This window comes from Centropristis striata, chromosome 15, assembly GCF_030273125.1.
Source record: "Centropristis striata isolate RG_2023a ecotype Rhode Island chromosome 15, C.striata_1.0, whole genome shotgun sequence".
Lineage (NCBI taxonomy): Eukaryota > Metazoa > Chordata > Actinopteri > Perciformes > Serranidae > Centropristis > Centropristis striata.
In genome coordinates this window covers 13,402,560-13,421,055 of record NC_081531.1, presented here as the reverse complement: position 1 = coordinate 13,421,055, position 18,496 = coordinate 13,402,560, and the positions used below count along the sequence as shown (strand labels likewise).

Here is an 18,496-nt window from a genome sequence, read left to right as displayed (position 1 = left end):
TGTTCTTACAGGCGTGCATCTATGAGCTACAAAGCCTAAACATGATAACTTCTGTGGGAAGACAAACCAAACTGTGCTGTCTCAGGTCTGTCTGTGGCAAAGACGAAAGCTACAGTGGAGAAAAACATCGGCTTTCTGCCTTCTTATAATATAAAATATATAATATAACAATTTGAATAAAGCAAGAATATGTGTCCACTCCCATGTTAATAAGAGTATTAAAATATCTCTTTAAGGTACATTTAGAACAGATGTGCGATTATTTTCAGATGAATGTGAGTTATATATGGACAATCATTGGATTTTAATCGATTGACAGCCCTGATCTGCACCCTTCTACATACATGCAGGAGAGGAGTCAGGAAAGAAATGGTCATACTTGAAATGTATGACATGACTCTCAGGTCTGCCCTTCTTGTGGTGCTATAGTGTGACTAACCAATTCTATCTCTTTCTTTGAACTGCATTTTGTATGGCAATCTTATAGAAAGCTCTAAACATCCCGCCTTTCAGATGTTTATGATTGTCATCTGTCAGGTTTAAGTTTCTGATGAAATTTTGTTTTTGGTTTCCTCTAGGTAAACGTGTCATGTGTATTTTTTGTTTGACAGAACCAAGTTAAAGAGTGCACATAACTGTTTTAATAGCAAGAAGAATTTAGAGCATGACATGGTCATGTGATATCAGATCTGTTTGTGCTGTTAAAGTTGGGTTGTGTGGGTTTTGTTTCCTGTCAGAGGAAACAGTTTCAGAAATAAAGACTCAAAAGATACACCTACATCTAAAATGTGAACAACAACACGCAGACAAAATGTTAGATCTTTATTAAATAATTAAAGACATACTGAGTACACATATTTTAATAACCAGCATTATATAAATAGCAATTCTGGGTAACTAATCCTCACAACATGTGTAACTGTGCAGGAAGACAGTGGTCCAAAGTAACTAAGTACATTTACTTTACTTAAATATGAGGTATTTATAATTCTTTTTACTTATATTTCTATTCCCCTACATCCAGAGGTACTTTTTTATTCCACTACATTTATTATAAAACATTAGTTTCTATTTGAAGATTCAGATTATTAAAACAAAATATAATCACAAAACCAATTCTGGTGTATTTTTTTATACTTTAAACTACTCAGCAGTATGTAGTTTTAAGTTGTAAGTTTTACAATTATATGAGCACCACCTTTACCAGCTGCAACATTAAAATGATGTACACATGAATGCATCAAACATATCATTTATATTATTATGAATTTAGTCATCTGCATAATGGGTATATTTTGATGCTAGTGTTTATGTACTTTTACTGTCGTTACATTTTAAATGCAGGACTTTGACTTGTGAGTATTACACTGTAATGTTGCTACTTTTACTTGAGTAAAACTTGAGCACTTCTTCCACCACTGAACTTATCTAACATAACTTGTAATTTGGTTTATTTTAGGTGAAGCAGTGAAATTAGTAGGCATTCTTACAACTCTTAAGTTTATCAAAATTAACAGTTAATAGTGATCTTAGTTCATTTTATTCATTCTTGTTCATTCCCTTAAATGCATGCAATGGCAAAATTCACTATGCTGAAATATTATGCAAAATCATTACTACCTTGTTCAATTCAGTTTGGGATATGTGCCAGAGTAATAATTTGCCAGTGACCTTTTACCAACTATATTAATAAATGATTCAATACTCACATCATTTTATCAAGAAAAAACACTCAGCTCCCACATCCGTAACCAACGGTTAACTGCTATTTATTCTGGGAGGTGAAAGTCGACAATCAGCTCATCTCAGTTAAATTCCAAAGAATCTGACCGGGGTTAATCATATTTCATGACGCATATACTTCTGCAGCATAGAGTCAAGTCCATCAAAGCTGTATCCAAGTTATAAGACCACAGATCTAGTAAAAAACAAATACAATGATTGTGTATGATCAAGTATTAGAGGAGCAGTAGGCCCATTTTAACATGTTTAAGTAGGAGTCAGCAGTCATTTAAAAAATTCAATCTGCAGGGGTGTTTTTTAATCACTTCAGAAATTAGTGTCAAGTCTGAGACTTTCAAATTTCTTGTTATATAAATTTCAGACTAAAACTTTTAAAAACCTTTTTCTTCTTTTTTTATACAGTACACAAAAGTATCTGGTCCTGAAATGTCTCTCCTTATTGACTTGCCAGTCAGTTGTGTAACTGCAGATACTTGATTACATGAAGTAGAAAATCATGAAAACTCAATAGAAGGCTGTATACTATATGTACCACTAAGAAGCTTTGAGACATTTGTTGGTCTTTGCTGTGAATGTAACTGTGAGTAAGGAGTTCCTGTGTGTGATGATGAGGTGATTAGCAAGCTTCCTTCCGTGAAATAAAGTCATTACTTTTTTCTGCAGATGTGACTTGCAGGGCTACTTGAATGATCATTATCTAAGTTCATTCATTCATTCATTATCATTCTCCGCTTATCCGCACTCGGGTCGTGGGGGTTGGAGTAGAGGTCGCCAGACTATCCATTGTCTAAGTTTGTTAATAAAAATAATCTAAACATGTAAGAAAGATTTTAACTCTATGGAGTCTTGGGCTATTTTGTCCATTTTCTAATCCTTTTCATCCTGCCTGTATACACCACCTAAAAAATGTTTAAATGCCATGTTGGTCTATTTTTTTCAGCACAACCTCACCTATGTGATCTGATAATTATTTTTTCATCCTGACTTACTGGATCAACAGTATGAACCCAAAAGATGAACCCAAAAGAAACAAAGAAAAAACAACATAAATGTGATTTTGAATTATTTTTTTTTTTACTTCCGAAACACTGTCATGCTCAATGAAGAATTTGAAAAGTTGCAAATGTGAACAAAGGTTGCAAATATAACATATAAGAGGATTACATCCAGTTCTATCATTTTATACAAAAAATATTTGACCTTGTCTCCAGTTTAACTTGGTATATCATCATCAAACTGAAACTGGCCTCATGGAGTTTCAAGGCAGAACTTTGTTTTTATGTCTGGATGTGATGAAGAAGTCATGCTTTGGTACTTTTGGTGTCCAGAGGGTCAAAAAGAAACAGAGCAAGAAAGTTATTCTCTTAAACAACAGGTCTGAGAAGTACTTCGGCTGTGATGATGGACACCAGCCCTATTTTTTACACACATTATATGGTATTATCTGTAAGTGTTGTGATCATATAATGTAAATTAAAGTCACAGAAGCTATATCTTTACTATAAATTCAACAAAAGCATGTTCATTTATTAGAATTAAGCCTCCAGTTCAGTTTTTTCTTCTTTATTGCTATCAGGGCACTTACATTTCTTATTTTAAAAAAGTAGTTGTTAATTTAAATCCCATTTAGCTAATTGCCAATATCAGGAGGATTTTGGTTAAAGAGAAGTCTTTATCAAAGTCAAGTACATGTTAATTTACTGCAAACATGCTGCTACAGGCTATTTTGTTTCTTTTACTACAATACTGCAATTGTTTATTTTGAATGTGATCATTACAAAATAAAGTAGAAAGAAGTCATGCAGGGAGGGAAAAAATAATTTATACACATAATACATTTAATTGCATCAATAACTATAGCCCTCTGAGTCATAATTATTATCTATTTTGATCATGTTTAAATCATAACTGTTCACACATATATACAAGCACTTATAAATACAAAGTACAAGCACACTTACACACACACACACACATACGCAACTATAGCATTTATATAAAATTCCCAGATTGGTCTGTCTGTCTGTCTGTCTGCTGATTTGCTTATCAGCATACATGTATGGCCACACAATAACCCTCCTCCTCCTTATTCACTATCAGAAATCAATGTTAACAACAACTGGCGTTGTAAATATCTACTCTTTATTATTATTACTTTTTTTAACCTTATTTTCTGTTTAAGTTGTTTGACCTTTTCTTGTTCTGTCAATAAAAATAAAATTGTCCTCCAAAAGTGGGGTGGTGGTGGTGGGCCAAATAAATAAAAATATAAATAAATAAATAAATAAATAAATAAATCTTTGTCAGTTTGTTTGTTTTGTTCCTGGTAGTGCATTTCATTGTGCAATGTTACTGTATAATAACAGCAAATATCAACCTCCCCACACCACGAGGGTCGCTGTTCGTCTCAGGACTACCACTACTCATAGGCGGACTTTTATTTTGAAGAACCGGAAGTTGCAGTGTTTTGATAACGGCTGCGGAAGAGACTGTCATTTGGCCGATTTGTCTCGTCCAAGCAGTAGTTTCCCATTAAAACCGATGCTAATTCAACGGCAAATGTAACCGTTTCACAGAAAGCCACAATGGGATTCAAACAGAGACGCCTCCTTGGTGTTGAACCGTCGAAAGCGCTTTTCTTGTTGCCTTTTCTGTTGACATTCATGCTCGTCGGGAGCCAAGGAGCGAGCGAGGCGATGAACAACGTCGCCACTGAGAGGCTGGCTGAGGAGAGCCACCGACAGGACAGTGCCAATCTACTCATATTCATAATGCTCTTAACACTCACCATTTTAACTATATGGCTGTTCAAACACCGGAGATTTAGGTTCCTGCACGAAACAGGACTTGCCATGATCTATGGTAAGATCGCTACCGTTAGCTAACGTTGATGTCAGTCATCTAACTCCGCTCACCGACAGCGAGCTCGCTATGATGCTGTTAGCTCCTTAAACCCCTGAAATCCAGGAGATTTTGGTTCAAATTTGTCAACTTCCTGTGCATTCGTTTCTGTCTATATTTAGCATCTTTCAGCCTGTTCTTACATCACATGCATGGCTCCTTTTTCTCGACACAAACTTGGCAGTCAAATTTTTCATTTTACTTTAATTAACAAAGTATAAAGCTGCCAGGAACCTAAAATAGAGTGTCTATGGAAAATGTACAATTTATTTTATTATTATTATTATTATTAGTATTGTTATTATTACCATTTTACACACAAAAACAGCAGAAAAATATTAAAACTGCAAAACAGTCTATTTGCATATAAATTAAAGATAGTAATAGTTTTCATTGTAGAATAAAAATTCACTTTTTAAAAATGGTCTAGAAACATAAATGTCACACTGTGAAAACTCCTATGATTGCACTTTCAACTGGCTTTCTCAGCTTGTCTACATATATAAATAAATAAAATAAAATAAAAAATAAAATCAATAAAGTAATTACTGTGAATAAAATGTGTATTTTCAATAAATAGATGGATTCCAGAGGATTAAACTGAACCAGAAAAGACTTGACTGCTTGTTCTCAAGTTTCATGGTAGAGGCTCCTTGGGAAATGTGATATATCAGTATACTGTTAGTATCTGCAGGTGTTAAAGGATTAAAGGAATAATGTGTCTAGTTTTATATTTATCCTACTTTCCATATAGTAACTGAATTAGAATTGTGGAATTTCAGTTTATGAGTCTTTTCGTTTGAGCTCGTTGTCTTTCACAAGTTCACAAACGAATAAAAGCTAAAGTTAGAAAAGGAAACATTAAAGTAGCAAGGAAAAAGGGGCTTCTCGGCATCCAAACACCCGAGCAATTAGTTTCTATTTAGTATGCACTAAGAAGCAGCTTTAATGAATAGGTTGAATAAATCATCTTTTCTATAGCCCATCCCTTCCATAATAATGAACTTAAGCATATATATAATGATATAAACGAATATAATGATACCAACAAAAATAGCATGTAAGAGTTTAATTTAAGAGCTGATATCTTGCCATTTTCCATGGTTTCTGGATAATAAACAAAACAACTATCAAGAAAATCATATCAGCTCTTAAATTAAACTCTTGTTTGTTTTTGATAGATAATTTATATATAAAGGACATTATTACTATTATTATTTATAGCAGATCTTTGGCTTATTGCTTTGCCTTCACTTCTCTTTCCTCCTTCTGCTCCTTGAAGGCCTGTTGGTTGGTGTCATCCTGCGATTCGGTGTCCATGTGCCCCAGAGCATGAGTGATGTGATCCTCAGCTGTGCTGTCAACGCCAGTCCCGCTACTCTGCTGGTCAACGTCAGTGGACGATTCTACGAGTACACTCTGAAGGGTGAAGTCAGCCGGGGCAAAGGTCACCAAGTACAGGATGATGAGATGCTTAGAAAGGCAAGTGGATGAACAGATGGAGGATTAGGTGGAGGGCGCAAGTGGTTGTTTTTGGTGTGCTACTCATGTGAAATTACTATCTGGCAGGTGCTAAATGGCAGAAAAACAGGTGTTATAGTGTGATAAACAACCTCTGCAAACATTAATAATAATGTAAATATATGTTACTATAATTACTGCCTATAAAAATGTAAACATGTTGGCGAATTCTGTTAATTTGCTAGTTTACATTAACAAACAGATAATAAGAGCCAGGGTCAACAAATGGGGAATCCCCTACTTAAAATTAGGTGTATAACCTCTTATATCTTGCACAACTTACTGCTGTCTTCAGGTGACCTTTGACCCAGAAGTGTTTTTCAACATTTTGCTGCCTCCCATCATCTTCCATGCCGGATACAGTCTGAAAAGGGTAAAAATGAGGGCTGAAATTACTTAACATGCATGCAAATTAATGTTTCACAATTTTGATTGAGAGTTTTAATCAATCTGTGCCCTTGTCTGTCTCAGAGACATTTCTTCAGAAACATTGGCTCTATCTTGGCCTATGCTTTCATGGGAACAGTCATATCCTGCTTTGTTATTGGGTAAGTCAGTTGTTTACTCTGACATACATACATTCAGTCTCAAAAAGAGTAGCAGATTGAAGCTCGATGTCAGTGGATTTGATTGTTGAATGGGCAAGCGGTGCAAGTGTCTTTTATGACTTGAACACATCCTTCTTTCCTCCTAGGCTCATCATGTATGGCTTTGTGTCCTTCATGAAAGTTGTGGGCCAGCTTGGGGGAGATTTTTACTTTACTGACTGCCTCTTCTTTGGGGCCATCGTTTCAGCAACAGACCCAGGTAGGTAGTGCCTTATTGCTCCCGTACTCTGTTACTTCTGTTTTGTTGCTTTCTTCACACTTGTTCTGCTTTACAGTATTTGTGTCTCTTGTACTCCTGAGTGTTTTTTTCTCCTCTGTATCTCAGTGACAGTGTTGGCTATCTTCAATGAGCTTAAAGTAGACGTGGACCTTTATGCTTTACTCTTTGGGGAGAGTGTCCTCAATGATGCTGTGGCCATCGTCCTCTCTTCGTAAGCATTGATTTATTACACTCCACAGATATATTTATAAACAGCAACAGTATTGTCCACTTCCGTTTCATCAGAGCGACAATAGTTCCACATTAAATGATATGTTCATTTTTTGTCCCAGATAGAAGACATGGTGACATTTTCCACAGCCCTCTCTTTGTGCAAAAATGTGACCAAAGTTCAGTTGAGGATCATGTGAGACTCCAGCGGTCTGAGTTAAATAAGTCAAGTGGGTGTGTTTGCAAAGTGACTTGCTTTTTTTGCCAAATGTATTTATTTATTTTCTTAAACAGGATTTCAACTGCAGCTGAAGGGCAGCAAAACAAAGGACATTTATTACTTAAAATATTTCTTGGATAAGATAATTCTTTATTAGTCCCACAGTCAAGAAATGGACAGTTACAGCACCAAAGAAATAAGTGAAAAAACAAGATACATTAATACAAAAAATGCTAGAAATAAATGAATAACAATTAAAAAATCAAGTAAACAGCAAAAGCAGTAGGTAGTGTTGACATGTGTTACTTGTAGGAGGCAAGACAAGAAACATTACAGACACAAAAAACAACATTACCTTCAGCTGTACTTTAACATATTTTTTACACAGAATTAGGGCTGTGGGTTTCATCAATCATCACTTAAATTAGAATTGCATTAGACATGAATATTTTCATGAACAGGAGAAATAAACTGACATTAGCATGTAGCTATTGCTTTAAGGCCGACTTGAAAAATATGAAGCAGTTTGTTGTTCTGTGTTAATTACCTGCACTATAATGTGGCTAACTGGGTCAAATTCAGCTTTTTGTGTTGTACATTGCACAGGTATTTTCACTAATCATACTAACATCAGTCCCTGTCATTTCACTGCTTGCCTTCCCTCACCTGTCCGTGTCATTCATCACCCACCTGTACGTATGTATGCAGCGTTCTCCTCCGCTTGGAGAAGCAGAGTAGGCAGTGTGCTGGAGCCATAGACTGTATGGCTCGAGCTAACAGCTCCCAGGGAGACGATGGCCCAGTCTGGCCAGAGGGGGTGGAGGAATGGCTGGGAGAAAACCAGACATTGGCTCCCCGGTGGGTGGGTGGGCGGGCTGTTTGCGTGGTTGTGCTGGCAGAGTTGTAGCGTTAGAACCTGATCATCTCAGCTCAGTTCATGTGATGCAGATTTTTTTTTACTTAGAATGAGGCCTCCACCTATTTGGATGATCACTACTCTCCCCTACTACCCTTCCTTATCCATTCCTTGTGTCATTTTCAGTTTTCTCTATGCTCCTTAGACCCCGCAAATGACCACAGAATACTAAGTTTTATTAACGTTTTGGAAACTTGGTGTGTAACAGGTTTATTACTGCTGAATGTTAGTGCTGTTGATTTGCTTTGTTGGTTTTAAGGTAATTTGGGCAATACTCCTCATAAAGGGGTAGCACCTGAATTGGCTTATTAATTCTTTTATTGGATACCAACCAAATGGTGTTGAGAGATCCAAGATCCAATTAGAATTGAGCATGCCAAATCCTTACTTTCTCCCTTTTTATGACTGTAAAACCCAACTCCAGTCCATGTGTGTGAAGTCTTTGTTGGGACCAAAATCCTCAAAATTCAATCAAAATCAGATAAACACTGCACTGGTGAAATCAGCCATTATTGGATTTGGGTTGCTGCAGCTTTGATTTGATGCCTGACTTCATCTGGAGAATCTCTGTTTGTTTCTTTATGTAAGCATGTGGTTACTAATCGACCAGTTCCCCTTTCTGGATTCCAACGAAGACTCTATTTCCCTTTTCATTGTAAATATTTTTTACTTCTCCCCCCCAGCTCCATTGTGGCGTACCAGCCTGCAGGAGACAACAGCCACAGTTTTGAGGCCATGGCCATGTTGAAATCCTTTGGCGTCTTCCTGGGCGTCTTTAGTGGATCCTTTGCTCTTGGGGTGGCCACTGGAGTCATGACCGCTCTCATATCCTTTCACATGTTGTGCAACTTTACATATTGTACTTTTATATGCGTCAATATGCATAGGCAGCAACAGTGTAACAGTAAGTAAGTGAGTTGCTTCTGTTTGATCATTATATGTGTAGCTTCAAGTCTGATTGACTTGCAACCAGAAGAGCTGTTTCCAATAAAAGTAGCCTGAATTACTTATATGTGTAATCCACCGACGTCTGTCTTTCCTTATTTCCATTTATATATTGCAGGCCAACTTTGATTTGCTATTTCTTGTTTTGATCCTTGACTTTTGGTTTCTGTCACGTGACCAAGTTCACTAAACTGAGGGACTTCCCTTTGCTGGAAACAGCTCTCTTCTTCCTCATGTCCTGGAGCACCTTCCTGCTGGCTGAGGCCTGCGGGTTCACAGGTACACCTGCACACAGCACGCATGCATGCACTTTAAAGGGGCTGTACATAACATTAATATAGCTTTTAATCTGTGCGTCTCTTTTCTTTGTTGACATCAGGCAACAACAAATTGCTGAAATTTAGCATCTCATTTTGACTTGGTGTTAGTCCCATGGCCAAAATTCATGGGACACAGACACGGACAACATGTTTGCTGGGGCAGCAGTACACACCCATTATAATCAATCACTGACCACAATGCCCGGGTGGCTCATCTCTATTTCTTGGTAGCTGTTTTTCTTTCTATGTGCAGTTATGCAGCCATCTAAAGGTAAAAACTTAATGGAACTGTATTAAAAAAGGAATACAATCTGTTTCAAAATAATTTTAAACTAACTACCTACATGCATCAAAGGCAATTCAAGGCAGCAGAGCATCTTTGTGGGTCTATTTTTTTTATTTTTTTTTATTTCACTTAACAGTAAATCAATAACTCAATGTATATCCATGATCATGTATTAAGACAATGCAGTTAAACAATTTAGTACATGATAACAAAACCCTGCATACCAACTGCATTACTGCTAAACTCAATATGCACACAGTGAAGCTGTCTGCAACTTCTATGAAAAAACACACCTCTGAGCTCCATGATGTCAGTACAGTGCTAATGTTGGTTTATTACAGTTTGATCGAAACATTTAAATTGTGTAATGTGTAAGCATTTGAATCGATATTAGCCAAGGACACAATCTGTGTCTACAACCATTTTTTTTTACATTATGGCTTAGTTTTTATTTTGGTAAGAAAATACATTTCACCATAGCCTTTGTGGTTAAATGAATGTTTCAATGTTATTGGATCCACATTTCTTTCACAAATCCTGAAATGAATGCAGATTTTAAATGCTTTTGACGCCCTCAAGTAAAGTGTGATTCAGTGTGTCTTGATTGACTGAAGTGAGACCTGTGTACGCTTGTTTTTTTCAGGTGTTGTGGCTGTGCTGTTTTGTGGGATCACTCAGGCTCACTACACCTTCAACAATCTCTCCCCTGACTCTCAGGACAGGACCAAACAGGTGATGTGCAGCCACATATTTTAGCTCACTTTTACTCACTCTCTTTTTTTTTTTTAGATATAAAGCTTTCCTAGCTTGAGTTTGTTCTCAGTTTTTAGTCTTAATATTAACCATTTAACGCTCTCCCTTTTTTCAAATTTTCACCTATTTGGAAACCTAAATGGCAAAAGTATGTAACAGAAGAACTATGAGGCCAAAATACATGTATGCGAAGCTTCATTTGAATGGTAACTAGTAATCTTCTGAAGTGTTTGTCCACCATGTAGCCACAACCTAAGCTAACTCACTTTAAACATATCATTATAATAAAACAAATCCATTTTGGTCCTATAATAGGGCTGGGCAATATGGACCAAAAGTCATATCCTGATATATTTAGGCTGAATATCGATATACAATATACAGTCGTGGAAAAAATGATTAAACCACCCTTGTTTTCTTCAGTTTCTTGTTCATTTTAATGCCTGGTACAACTAAAGGTACATTTGTTTGGACAAATATAATGATAACAACAAAAATAGCTCATAAGAGTTTAATTTAAGAGCTAATATCTAGCCATTTTCCATGTTTTTTGATAATGATTTTGTTTATTATCCGGAAACCATGGGAAATGGCTAGATATCAGATTTTAAATTAAGTCTTCACTATCTCAACCTGGGAAGATGACATACTGCATGCCAGAACTCTGAAAATCCTTGAGAAAATCACGTGAAAATCACATACCTTGTACATCTCGTAAACCACCACTATCCATTTCTTGACATCTAGGTCTAACCTTATAAGCTAGGGAGTAGGGGTAGACACTGTACTACAATATAAAACTATCGGAAGTAGAGTTATGGGGTGATTATGTACATCAAAACATAGATATTGAAAAAGGAAGCAGGTCACCTCTCCTCACCTGTTTTGCATCCAAGTGACATGAATGCATTGGGAACTTTTCTGTTTCAGTTCTCTTGCAGTTTTATTTAAAATATGTATATTTGTCTGTCTCTTCCCCACTCAGCTGTTTGAGCTGCTGAACTTCCTGGCAGAGAACTTCATCTTCTCCTACATGGGTCTGACTCTCTTCTCCTTCCAGTCACACGTCTTCAACCCTTTGTTCATCATCGGAGCCTTTGTATCCTTTAGTCTGATCCCTGTAAATGCTTTCAAGATGCTCCAGAAATCACTGGCTATCTGACAATGGATGTTGTTTCATATGACCACTTTTTGGCTCCCATAAATGTTGTCAATATTGTAATAACACCATAGTTCTCATATTCATTTAGTATGAGTAACAGAATGTAGTTTGTTATTCTTTTATCTGTAGTCCCTTTCACACATGACAAGTGAACCGATTACAGTCTCTATGCTGGTGATGTATTTGAATCCACGACTTGTATGTGGTTTAGCATTTATGCTAAATCAGTATCCAAAAACAACAGCCAACTCCTTAGAGTGTCTTTTAGTTGATCTGAACAGTGAGGAAGACATTTTTAAGCGACCAAAATTTTACAGTTAACTTTGATGAAAACACACTGTGAAAGGGTCAGAGTTCAGAGATGAGAACACACACAGTGCACTGTTGTAGCAACCTGTCAATCACAAGCAAGACACACCCTAAAGCAGAACCTGTTTTGTTTTACTGTAAATGGGACCATCACTGACAAAGTTAACATCATGTTGTATCAAAGAAGACGTGAATCTGGACTGTGAGACCAGAAACTCATGTGTGAAAGAGGCTTAAAATAGACTATTGCAGTCCTTATCACATGTTCACTCATGCTGAAACTTAACTTAGCATTTCATACATTATATGTGTTTAAAGACCATTTCAGTGAGTCCAAGTATAATGATGTTGCAGTTGTACTTAAGCTCTCCGACACATCTCTCAATAGTGACGTAGAATTTCCGAACTGCCATCAACCCACATTATTTTCCATCCCAGCTGGCTTGTGTCGTGTCATATTGCAGTATGTTGTGTCCTTGACTTTCCCGCGATGTGTAGGTGGCAGTGTTTCTGGGCAGGGCGGCGAACATCTACCCTTTATCCTTCCTGCTCAACCTGGGCCGCAAGAACAAGATTGGATCCAACTTTCAGCATGTCATGATGTTTGCAGGTACAAGACTCCAGCCTGTCTAAGGAGTTCTTTAACATTTCTCAGTTTTGGACCAAAATTACTGAACCACTTCTTAGCTGGGACCTGGTTCCATTAATATGAACTCTTCATGGAAAGGAGCAGATTAAAGCCTGCAGTTAAAAAAGCATTAGCCTAGAAAATTGTGTGTGAAGACAGTCTCCTTTTAGACCAAAGACTACTTAGATACAGTACTGTTATGATTATCAGCCCCTACATCAGCTGACATTTACTGTTGAAACTGGCTAGAGAAATCCCCTATGTGTCTCTGCACGTAATTGTTTCTATACCACCACCACCAGGCCTGAGATGAAAAAACACACCTACGTCAGCTAACGGGGCAGGATGAGCTTGCCAGTACACAGTAATGATAAACCCAAAAACAGTAACATTGTTCATCATATTCTGTAGCTTTTTTGGAGTTAACAAGTGGCACATCGCCTCAGCCTCAGTGTGGGTCTCTCCCACACTGTCTGTTGGTGAAACACAAACACAGTTTCTCACACTGTCTCCTCCAGGTCTGCGTGGGGCGATGACCTTTGCTCTTTCTATTCGAGACACGGCAACGTACGCCCGTCAGATGATGTTTTCAACCACCCTCCTAATTGTCTTCTTCACTGTGTGGATCTGTGGAGGGGGCACCATGCCCATGTTGTCCTTTATGAGCATACCGTAAGGCAGTGCATCTGTTTGAATGTATTTGTCTGTGTTTGTTTTTCTGTCAGTCGCTGCAGCTACGTTTTCTCTTTCAGGGTGGGTGTGGACTCTGATCAAGACAACTCCGTAAGTTACCAGCACAGATTGAAATATCTTGTTTTTTACATTTTTATCATTTTTTGGTTGCTATCCCGAAGTATGTAAGTAAAAATGTTAAAGTTGTGACACGGTAACTTACTAAAAATGTTCTGCTTAACAGAGTTCAGCAGTGCTGGATGGGTCACAGCGGAGGAACACCAAACATGAGAGCGCCTGGCCCTTCAGGATCTGGTATAACTTTGACCACAAGTATCCTTTGAGCCATCACATATTTAAGATCCTGTCCTCAGAGGTGCCAATTCTTGATTCAGCTGTGGACACCAGAGGGTGCTCTTTACAAACTGTAAGAAATAAACTTCCTCTTTCTGAACAGGAGGTTCACCATTGCAATAGTTGAACTGCAAATAAGAGTTGTAACTGTTAATAACCCTTGACCAAAGCTTGTTCTCCAGCTACCTGAAGCCCCTCCTGACCCACAGCGGCCCTCCTCTCACTGCTACTCTGCCTGCTTGTTGTGGACCGCTGGCTCGATGCCTCACCAGCCCACAGGCCTATGAGGTTTGGATACACAGCATAATAGTAAAATAGTACCGTTAAAGTAGCACTATTTACAGACCCAGCTGTTAACTCCTTGACCATTTGAAATACATGGATGTTACAGATATAATAGTGTAATTCAGATTTTTATATTTTTGTATGATGAACTTTGAAACTCAATTATTAGTCTATATTTTGTTGTTTATTTTAATTTTATTTGACATTGTTGTTCAAACATTTAAAGACCTAATTAGGAATCTGGGCAGGCCGTGAACTTTTTTTTAAATTTAGTGTTTTTTGTTTTTTTTACGTATCAGCTTTTTTCCCCTCTCCTCCATGTTTCCCTTTCCATTCACCAGAACGAAGGCCAACTCCATGACGACGACTCCGACTTCATCCTGAACGATGCGAGCGTGAGCTCCATGTACGCGGACGTCACCGTCAGCACAGACGCATCTGGATCCCGCACCATCAACCGCAACCGCACCAGCAGCGCCGGGGGCGGCCCGTCTGATGAAGGCCTGGATCACGAGCTCGCCGTGGCTGAACATGAAGTGGCGATCAGGGGCACCCGCCTGGTGCTGCCCATGGATGACCCAGTGGAGCCCCCGACCACTGTCACCCTGCCCCCACCCCCCTCCCCGCCACGCTCTGAGCCTCGCAGGCACAGACTGTAAGAAGGTTTACACGGTCAGGATGCAGTTTGTTGTTTTTAGCTACCTTGATTCGACAAGAAAATTGCACCTGCTGGTTGATTTGTTTGGATTTTCAACTGACAGATGGGACCACCTCTCTAACATGTGGGTTGAAAATATGTTTAGCTTTGTGAAACACTTGAGGCGCACTTGATTGAGCTCACCATTAAGGTGGATTACTGTAATACTGAATGTGAATACGCTATGTGAGGTATGGTACTGTACATCAAGTGCACCTCAAGTCTAAAGGGTACTTAAAATCATATGAGATGAGCACTTTTAGACACCATTTGGACAAGTAAAAAAAAAAAATGGAGCTGTAGTCTTTGCTCCTGTGTTTGTACTACTGTGGTGATATGCCAGTGCTGTTATCTGTGCTCCATAAAAGCCCTGACTCCCTCCAGCTTTATGGAACGGTCCCTAAACGTTTCACATATGTGGTGAATTTGCTCCTGACATAATTTGTCTGGTCATATCTGTCTGGCTTCCTTCAGGTATTTGAAAAATTAACTACAGCATAATTTAAGCGCAGTTGACAGGTACTTTAAAAAACTTTGCTCCGGCTCCATTTATTAACACTCAGCAGTGTTAAAGAGCTTTCCCACTACAGCTACTCTACTAACTCTAATTACATGTCCACAGACTGTTAAGTATCTGTTGTGTTTGCTTCCCTCTCATTTGTGGAGGAGTTCAAATAGGAGGAATTGTGATTGGACAAAGTAGGATCAACTAGACAAGTCCATTGGTAGTGTTATGAAGCAGAAATATTTATTTTTTAAAGAAACAAATATGTTCAAGATTGTAAGTAGATACTTTTTGGCCAAAAGGCTTTCACAGGAGTACAGGAGCATCTCAAATTTAAGCACTGCCTGCTCCTTCTCGTCTCTTTTTACTTATTCATTTATTTATTTAACAAAAATGATTTATTTATACAATGATTTGTTTTGTTTATTTATTATTTATTTATTATTTTGTGTGGTGACATTACTGATTATCTTGCCCTGGTTAAGAATAGGGCCTCTCGGTGATAAAAGGCTGGTATGCACCTTTTTTTCTAACAAAGCACTACGACTATTCCCATACTCGGTACATTGTACAGCAGGGAAGTCACGAGGGAGGTGGATATTCAATCGAGGAGTTCTTCTTTACCATGTGTGCATGTTAGAATATCTCTTTCCTGTTCTGTAGCAGATGGTTTTACTTTATACTTGGAAACAAGAGCTTCCCTGTGTGTGTGTGTGTGTGTGTGTGTGTGTGTGTATGTGTGTAGTTTACAAGTGTGTGTGACTGGTGTCAGAAGGAAATTGTCAAAATCTACTGGCGTGGTTCATAGGGCTAATGTCTGTTTCTGGGTTTTCTGTCTCTTAAAAAGAAAAAAAAAAGAAAAAACAAACTAACTGCCGTGTCTTTGTGATGTTGTATCATCAAAGATGACTCTGAGGGCTGGCTGAACTGTTCTGACTTAAAGTGCCTATTCAAAAATCCAATTCATTAATGTAGATTTGTAAATATTTTGATTTGCTAATGTGCAGTAAGACGATATCTTTCCTGGTTTTTATGTGATACAAAACCCTTTGACTGATGGTGAATATTGTAATCCCAGTATAATAAGGCCATTAAAAGACTGTCCATGGTTAGGAAAATGGTGAGCTAAATAAAACATTTGACTTCTGTCAGAAGAAATAAGGTCAAATAGTTTATCAGGTTGAATACTTTTTCCAAAATGTTTACTTCATCAGAAAGTATATGTGGCATTTTAAAATGAAACTACTGGGGCAACAAGTTAGTGATCCTTTTTAGGCTTTTTATTCACCAGTAAGGTCCAGGGAAAGATGGGACGGGGGGATACTGACTTTTTTCTGATGCAGTTTGTCTTTTTCCTGCCTTGTTTGGCAACTAAGGTCGTATATTCTGTTTGCACCTCAGTGAGAGATATTTTGCGCTGAGGCACTGTTCTGTTTTCTGCTGATTTTTATGATCCGAGTTATTAATTCATTCTTGGTAAAAATCTGATTTTAAATTGTTTAAATGTTTGTTTTAACTTTGTCAAACTGCACACAAGTTGTCTTTTTTGATCTTTGAGCGTGATTCCGAATATGAAGTTTAAGTTTGTGCATAATCATCTACAGATATGGACAAGTGAATTTACATTTTCCCCCCCTTTCATTAAGGTACCTTTTGATTTTTATTTGTTGTTTAAATGTAATTGAACCATAAAAACATTCATGTCTATATGATAATTTTGAAAAAACAAACAAACAATTGTAATGTCAATATAGCAACTGCACCTAAAACTAAAAATCTGAACATGTTTTTCTTTCTACTGTTTGTAGAAACTGTCAACAGTTGTATTTGTGAGTACACCTGCTATTGGTTTATTTATAAATGTTTCTAAAATGTGAACTCATGTTGAGGGGAAAATGATCTCAGATTGAATAGATTTTTCCCTGTGCAGTCCTCAAGTTATTAACAGTGTCGCAGTCAGACATCTTGCAAGTGTACTAGAAGAAAATAAAAACAATTGCTGAAAATGACACGTTTCACTCTTTCAAATGATATTGTTCTTTATCATTAGACTACTTAAAATTTCAATTCATTTTTTCCACCTCTTTAATCATTAATTCTTCAAAATGTATTTTGCATTGGTACTCAAGTACAATTCTCTCCTTGCGATAATTGCAAACCCCATCTGCTGATGAAGACTGAGATGCTATGGAAAATGTAAGCGGATATTGAATTAATATTGTTTTTGTGCTATTATTGTTATGTTCTCCAGTAGTGTAAAGCAACTAATATTACTTCTGAAATACTGTGTTTAAGCACAGTTTTGAGGTACTTGTACTGAACTTGAGTCTTTCCCATTCCTGCTTCCTGTCCTTTATCACAGTATGTTTTATGTTGTAACGTGACTTGTACAAGACAAAAAAACTTCATATTTCTGGTTGAGACAGAGTGGAATAAATGTTTATGTTCCATTTTCTGCTGTTTACTTCAAGATCTTGAATTATGCTTCAAGAACTAGGTAATATGTACAGTAGTGTTCAAAATAATAGCAGTCCAATGTGACTAACCAGATTAATCCAGGTAGTAATTATTTTATTCCTCCATGGCAAACAAGGTACCAGTAGGTGCAGTAGATTCTCAGAAAATCAACAAGACCCAGCATTTGTGATATTCAATTCGAAGAACTTTATTTTTCCGTGAGGAACTTCACATGTGGAGGAGCAGCAACAATACATACAACAAACAAACACGCACACACACACACACACACACCATCAGCCCACACTAGACATATGGCAGATATGAAAATCTTTGCTGAGCCTAGTGAAATAAATAAGTTACTAATACCTCCATAGTGGAGGGGCAATAAATAACAGTTAAAAAAATAAAAGTAAAAAAGTCAAGGCGTTAAAAGAGAGAGGAGACAGTTAAAAAAAGGGGGTTCAGCCATTCAGAAGTCTTATGGATGCCGGGACAAAGCTTGACAGGGCTCTATTTGTCCTTAGTCTAGGTGCTCTGTATCTGTGGCCTGAGGGTAAGAGGCAATGCTGGCTGTGTAGAGTGTGTGTGATGTCCAAAGTGATTTGAGTTGCTTTTTGCTTAGTCCTTTTGTTGTATATATATGCTGATGAGTAATTCCTGCTGTTGTCCAATTATTTTGCTGCTCAGTTTGATGATTCTGTTTAGTGGGTTCCTATGGATGTTGGACAGTGCTCCAAACCAGGAAGTGATGTTGAAGGTGATGATAGATTCAATGAAACAC

General features: G+C 37.6%; 1 protein-coding gene across 1 annotated transcript; it reads left to right on the top strand.

Moving 5' to 3' along the window:
- The first annotated feature begins 4,220 nt into the window (after window positions 1–4,220).
- Window positions 4,221–17,705, top strand: LOC131986374 (sodium/hydrogen exchanger 6-like). The gene is made up of 16 exons (XM_059351285.1): window positions 4,221–4,605; window positions 5,927–6,126; window positions 6,461–6,538; window positions 6,637–6,713; window positions 6,860–6,972; window positions 7,099–7,204; window positions 9,023–9,164; window positions 9,458–9,563; window positions 10,534–10,622; window positions 11,629–11,742; window positions 12,613–12,724; window positions 13,261–13,414; window positions 13,495–13,525; window positions 13,659–13,747; window positions 13,951–14,056; window positions 14,395–17,705. The coding sequence occupies exons 1-16, from the start codon at window positions 4,329–4,331 to the stop codon at window positions 14,710–14,712; spliced, it is 2,112 nt and encodes a 703-aa protein (XP_059207268.1). The 5' UTR covers window positions 4,221–4,328; the 3' UTR covers window positions 14,713–17,705.
- The last annotated feature ends 791 nt before the right edge of the window (window positions 17,706–18,496 follow it).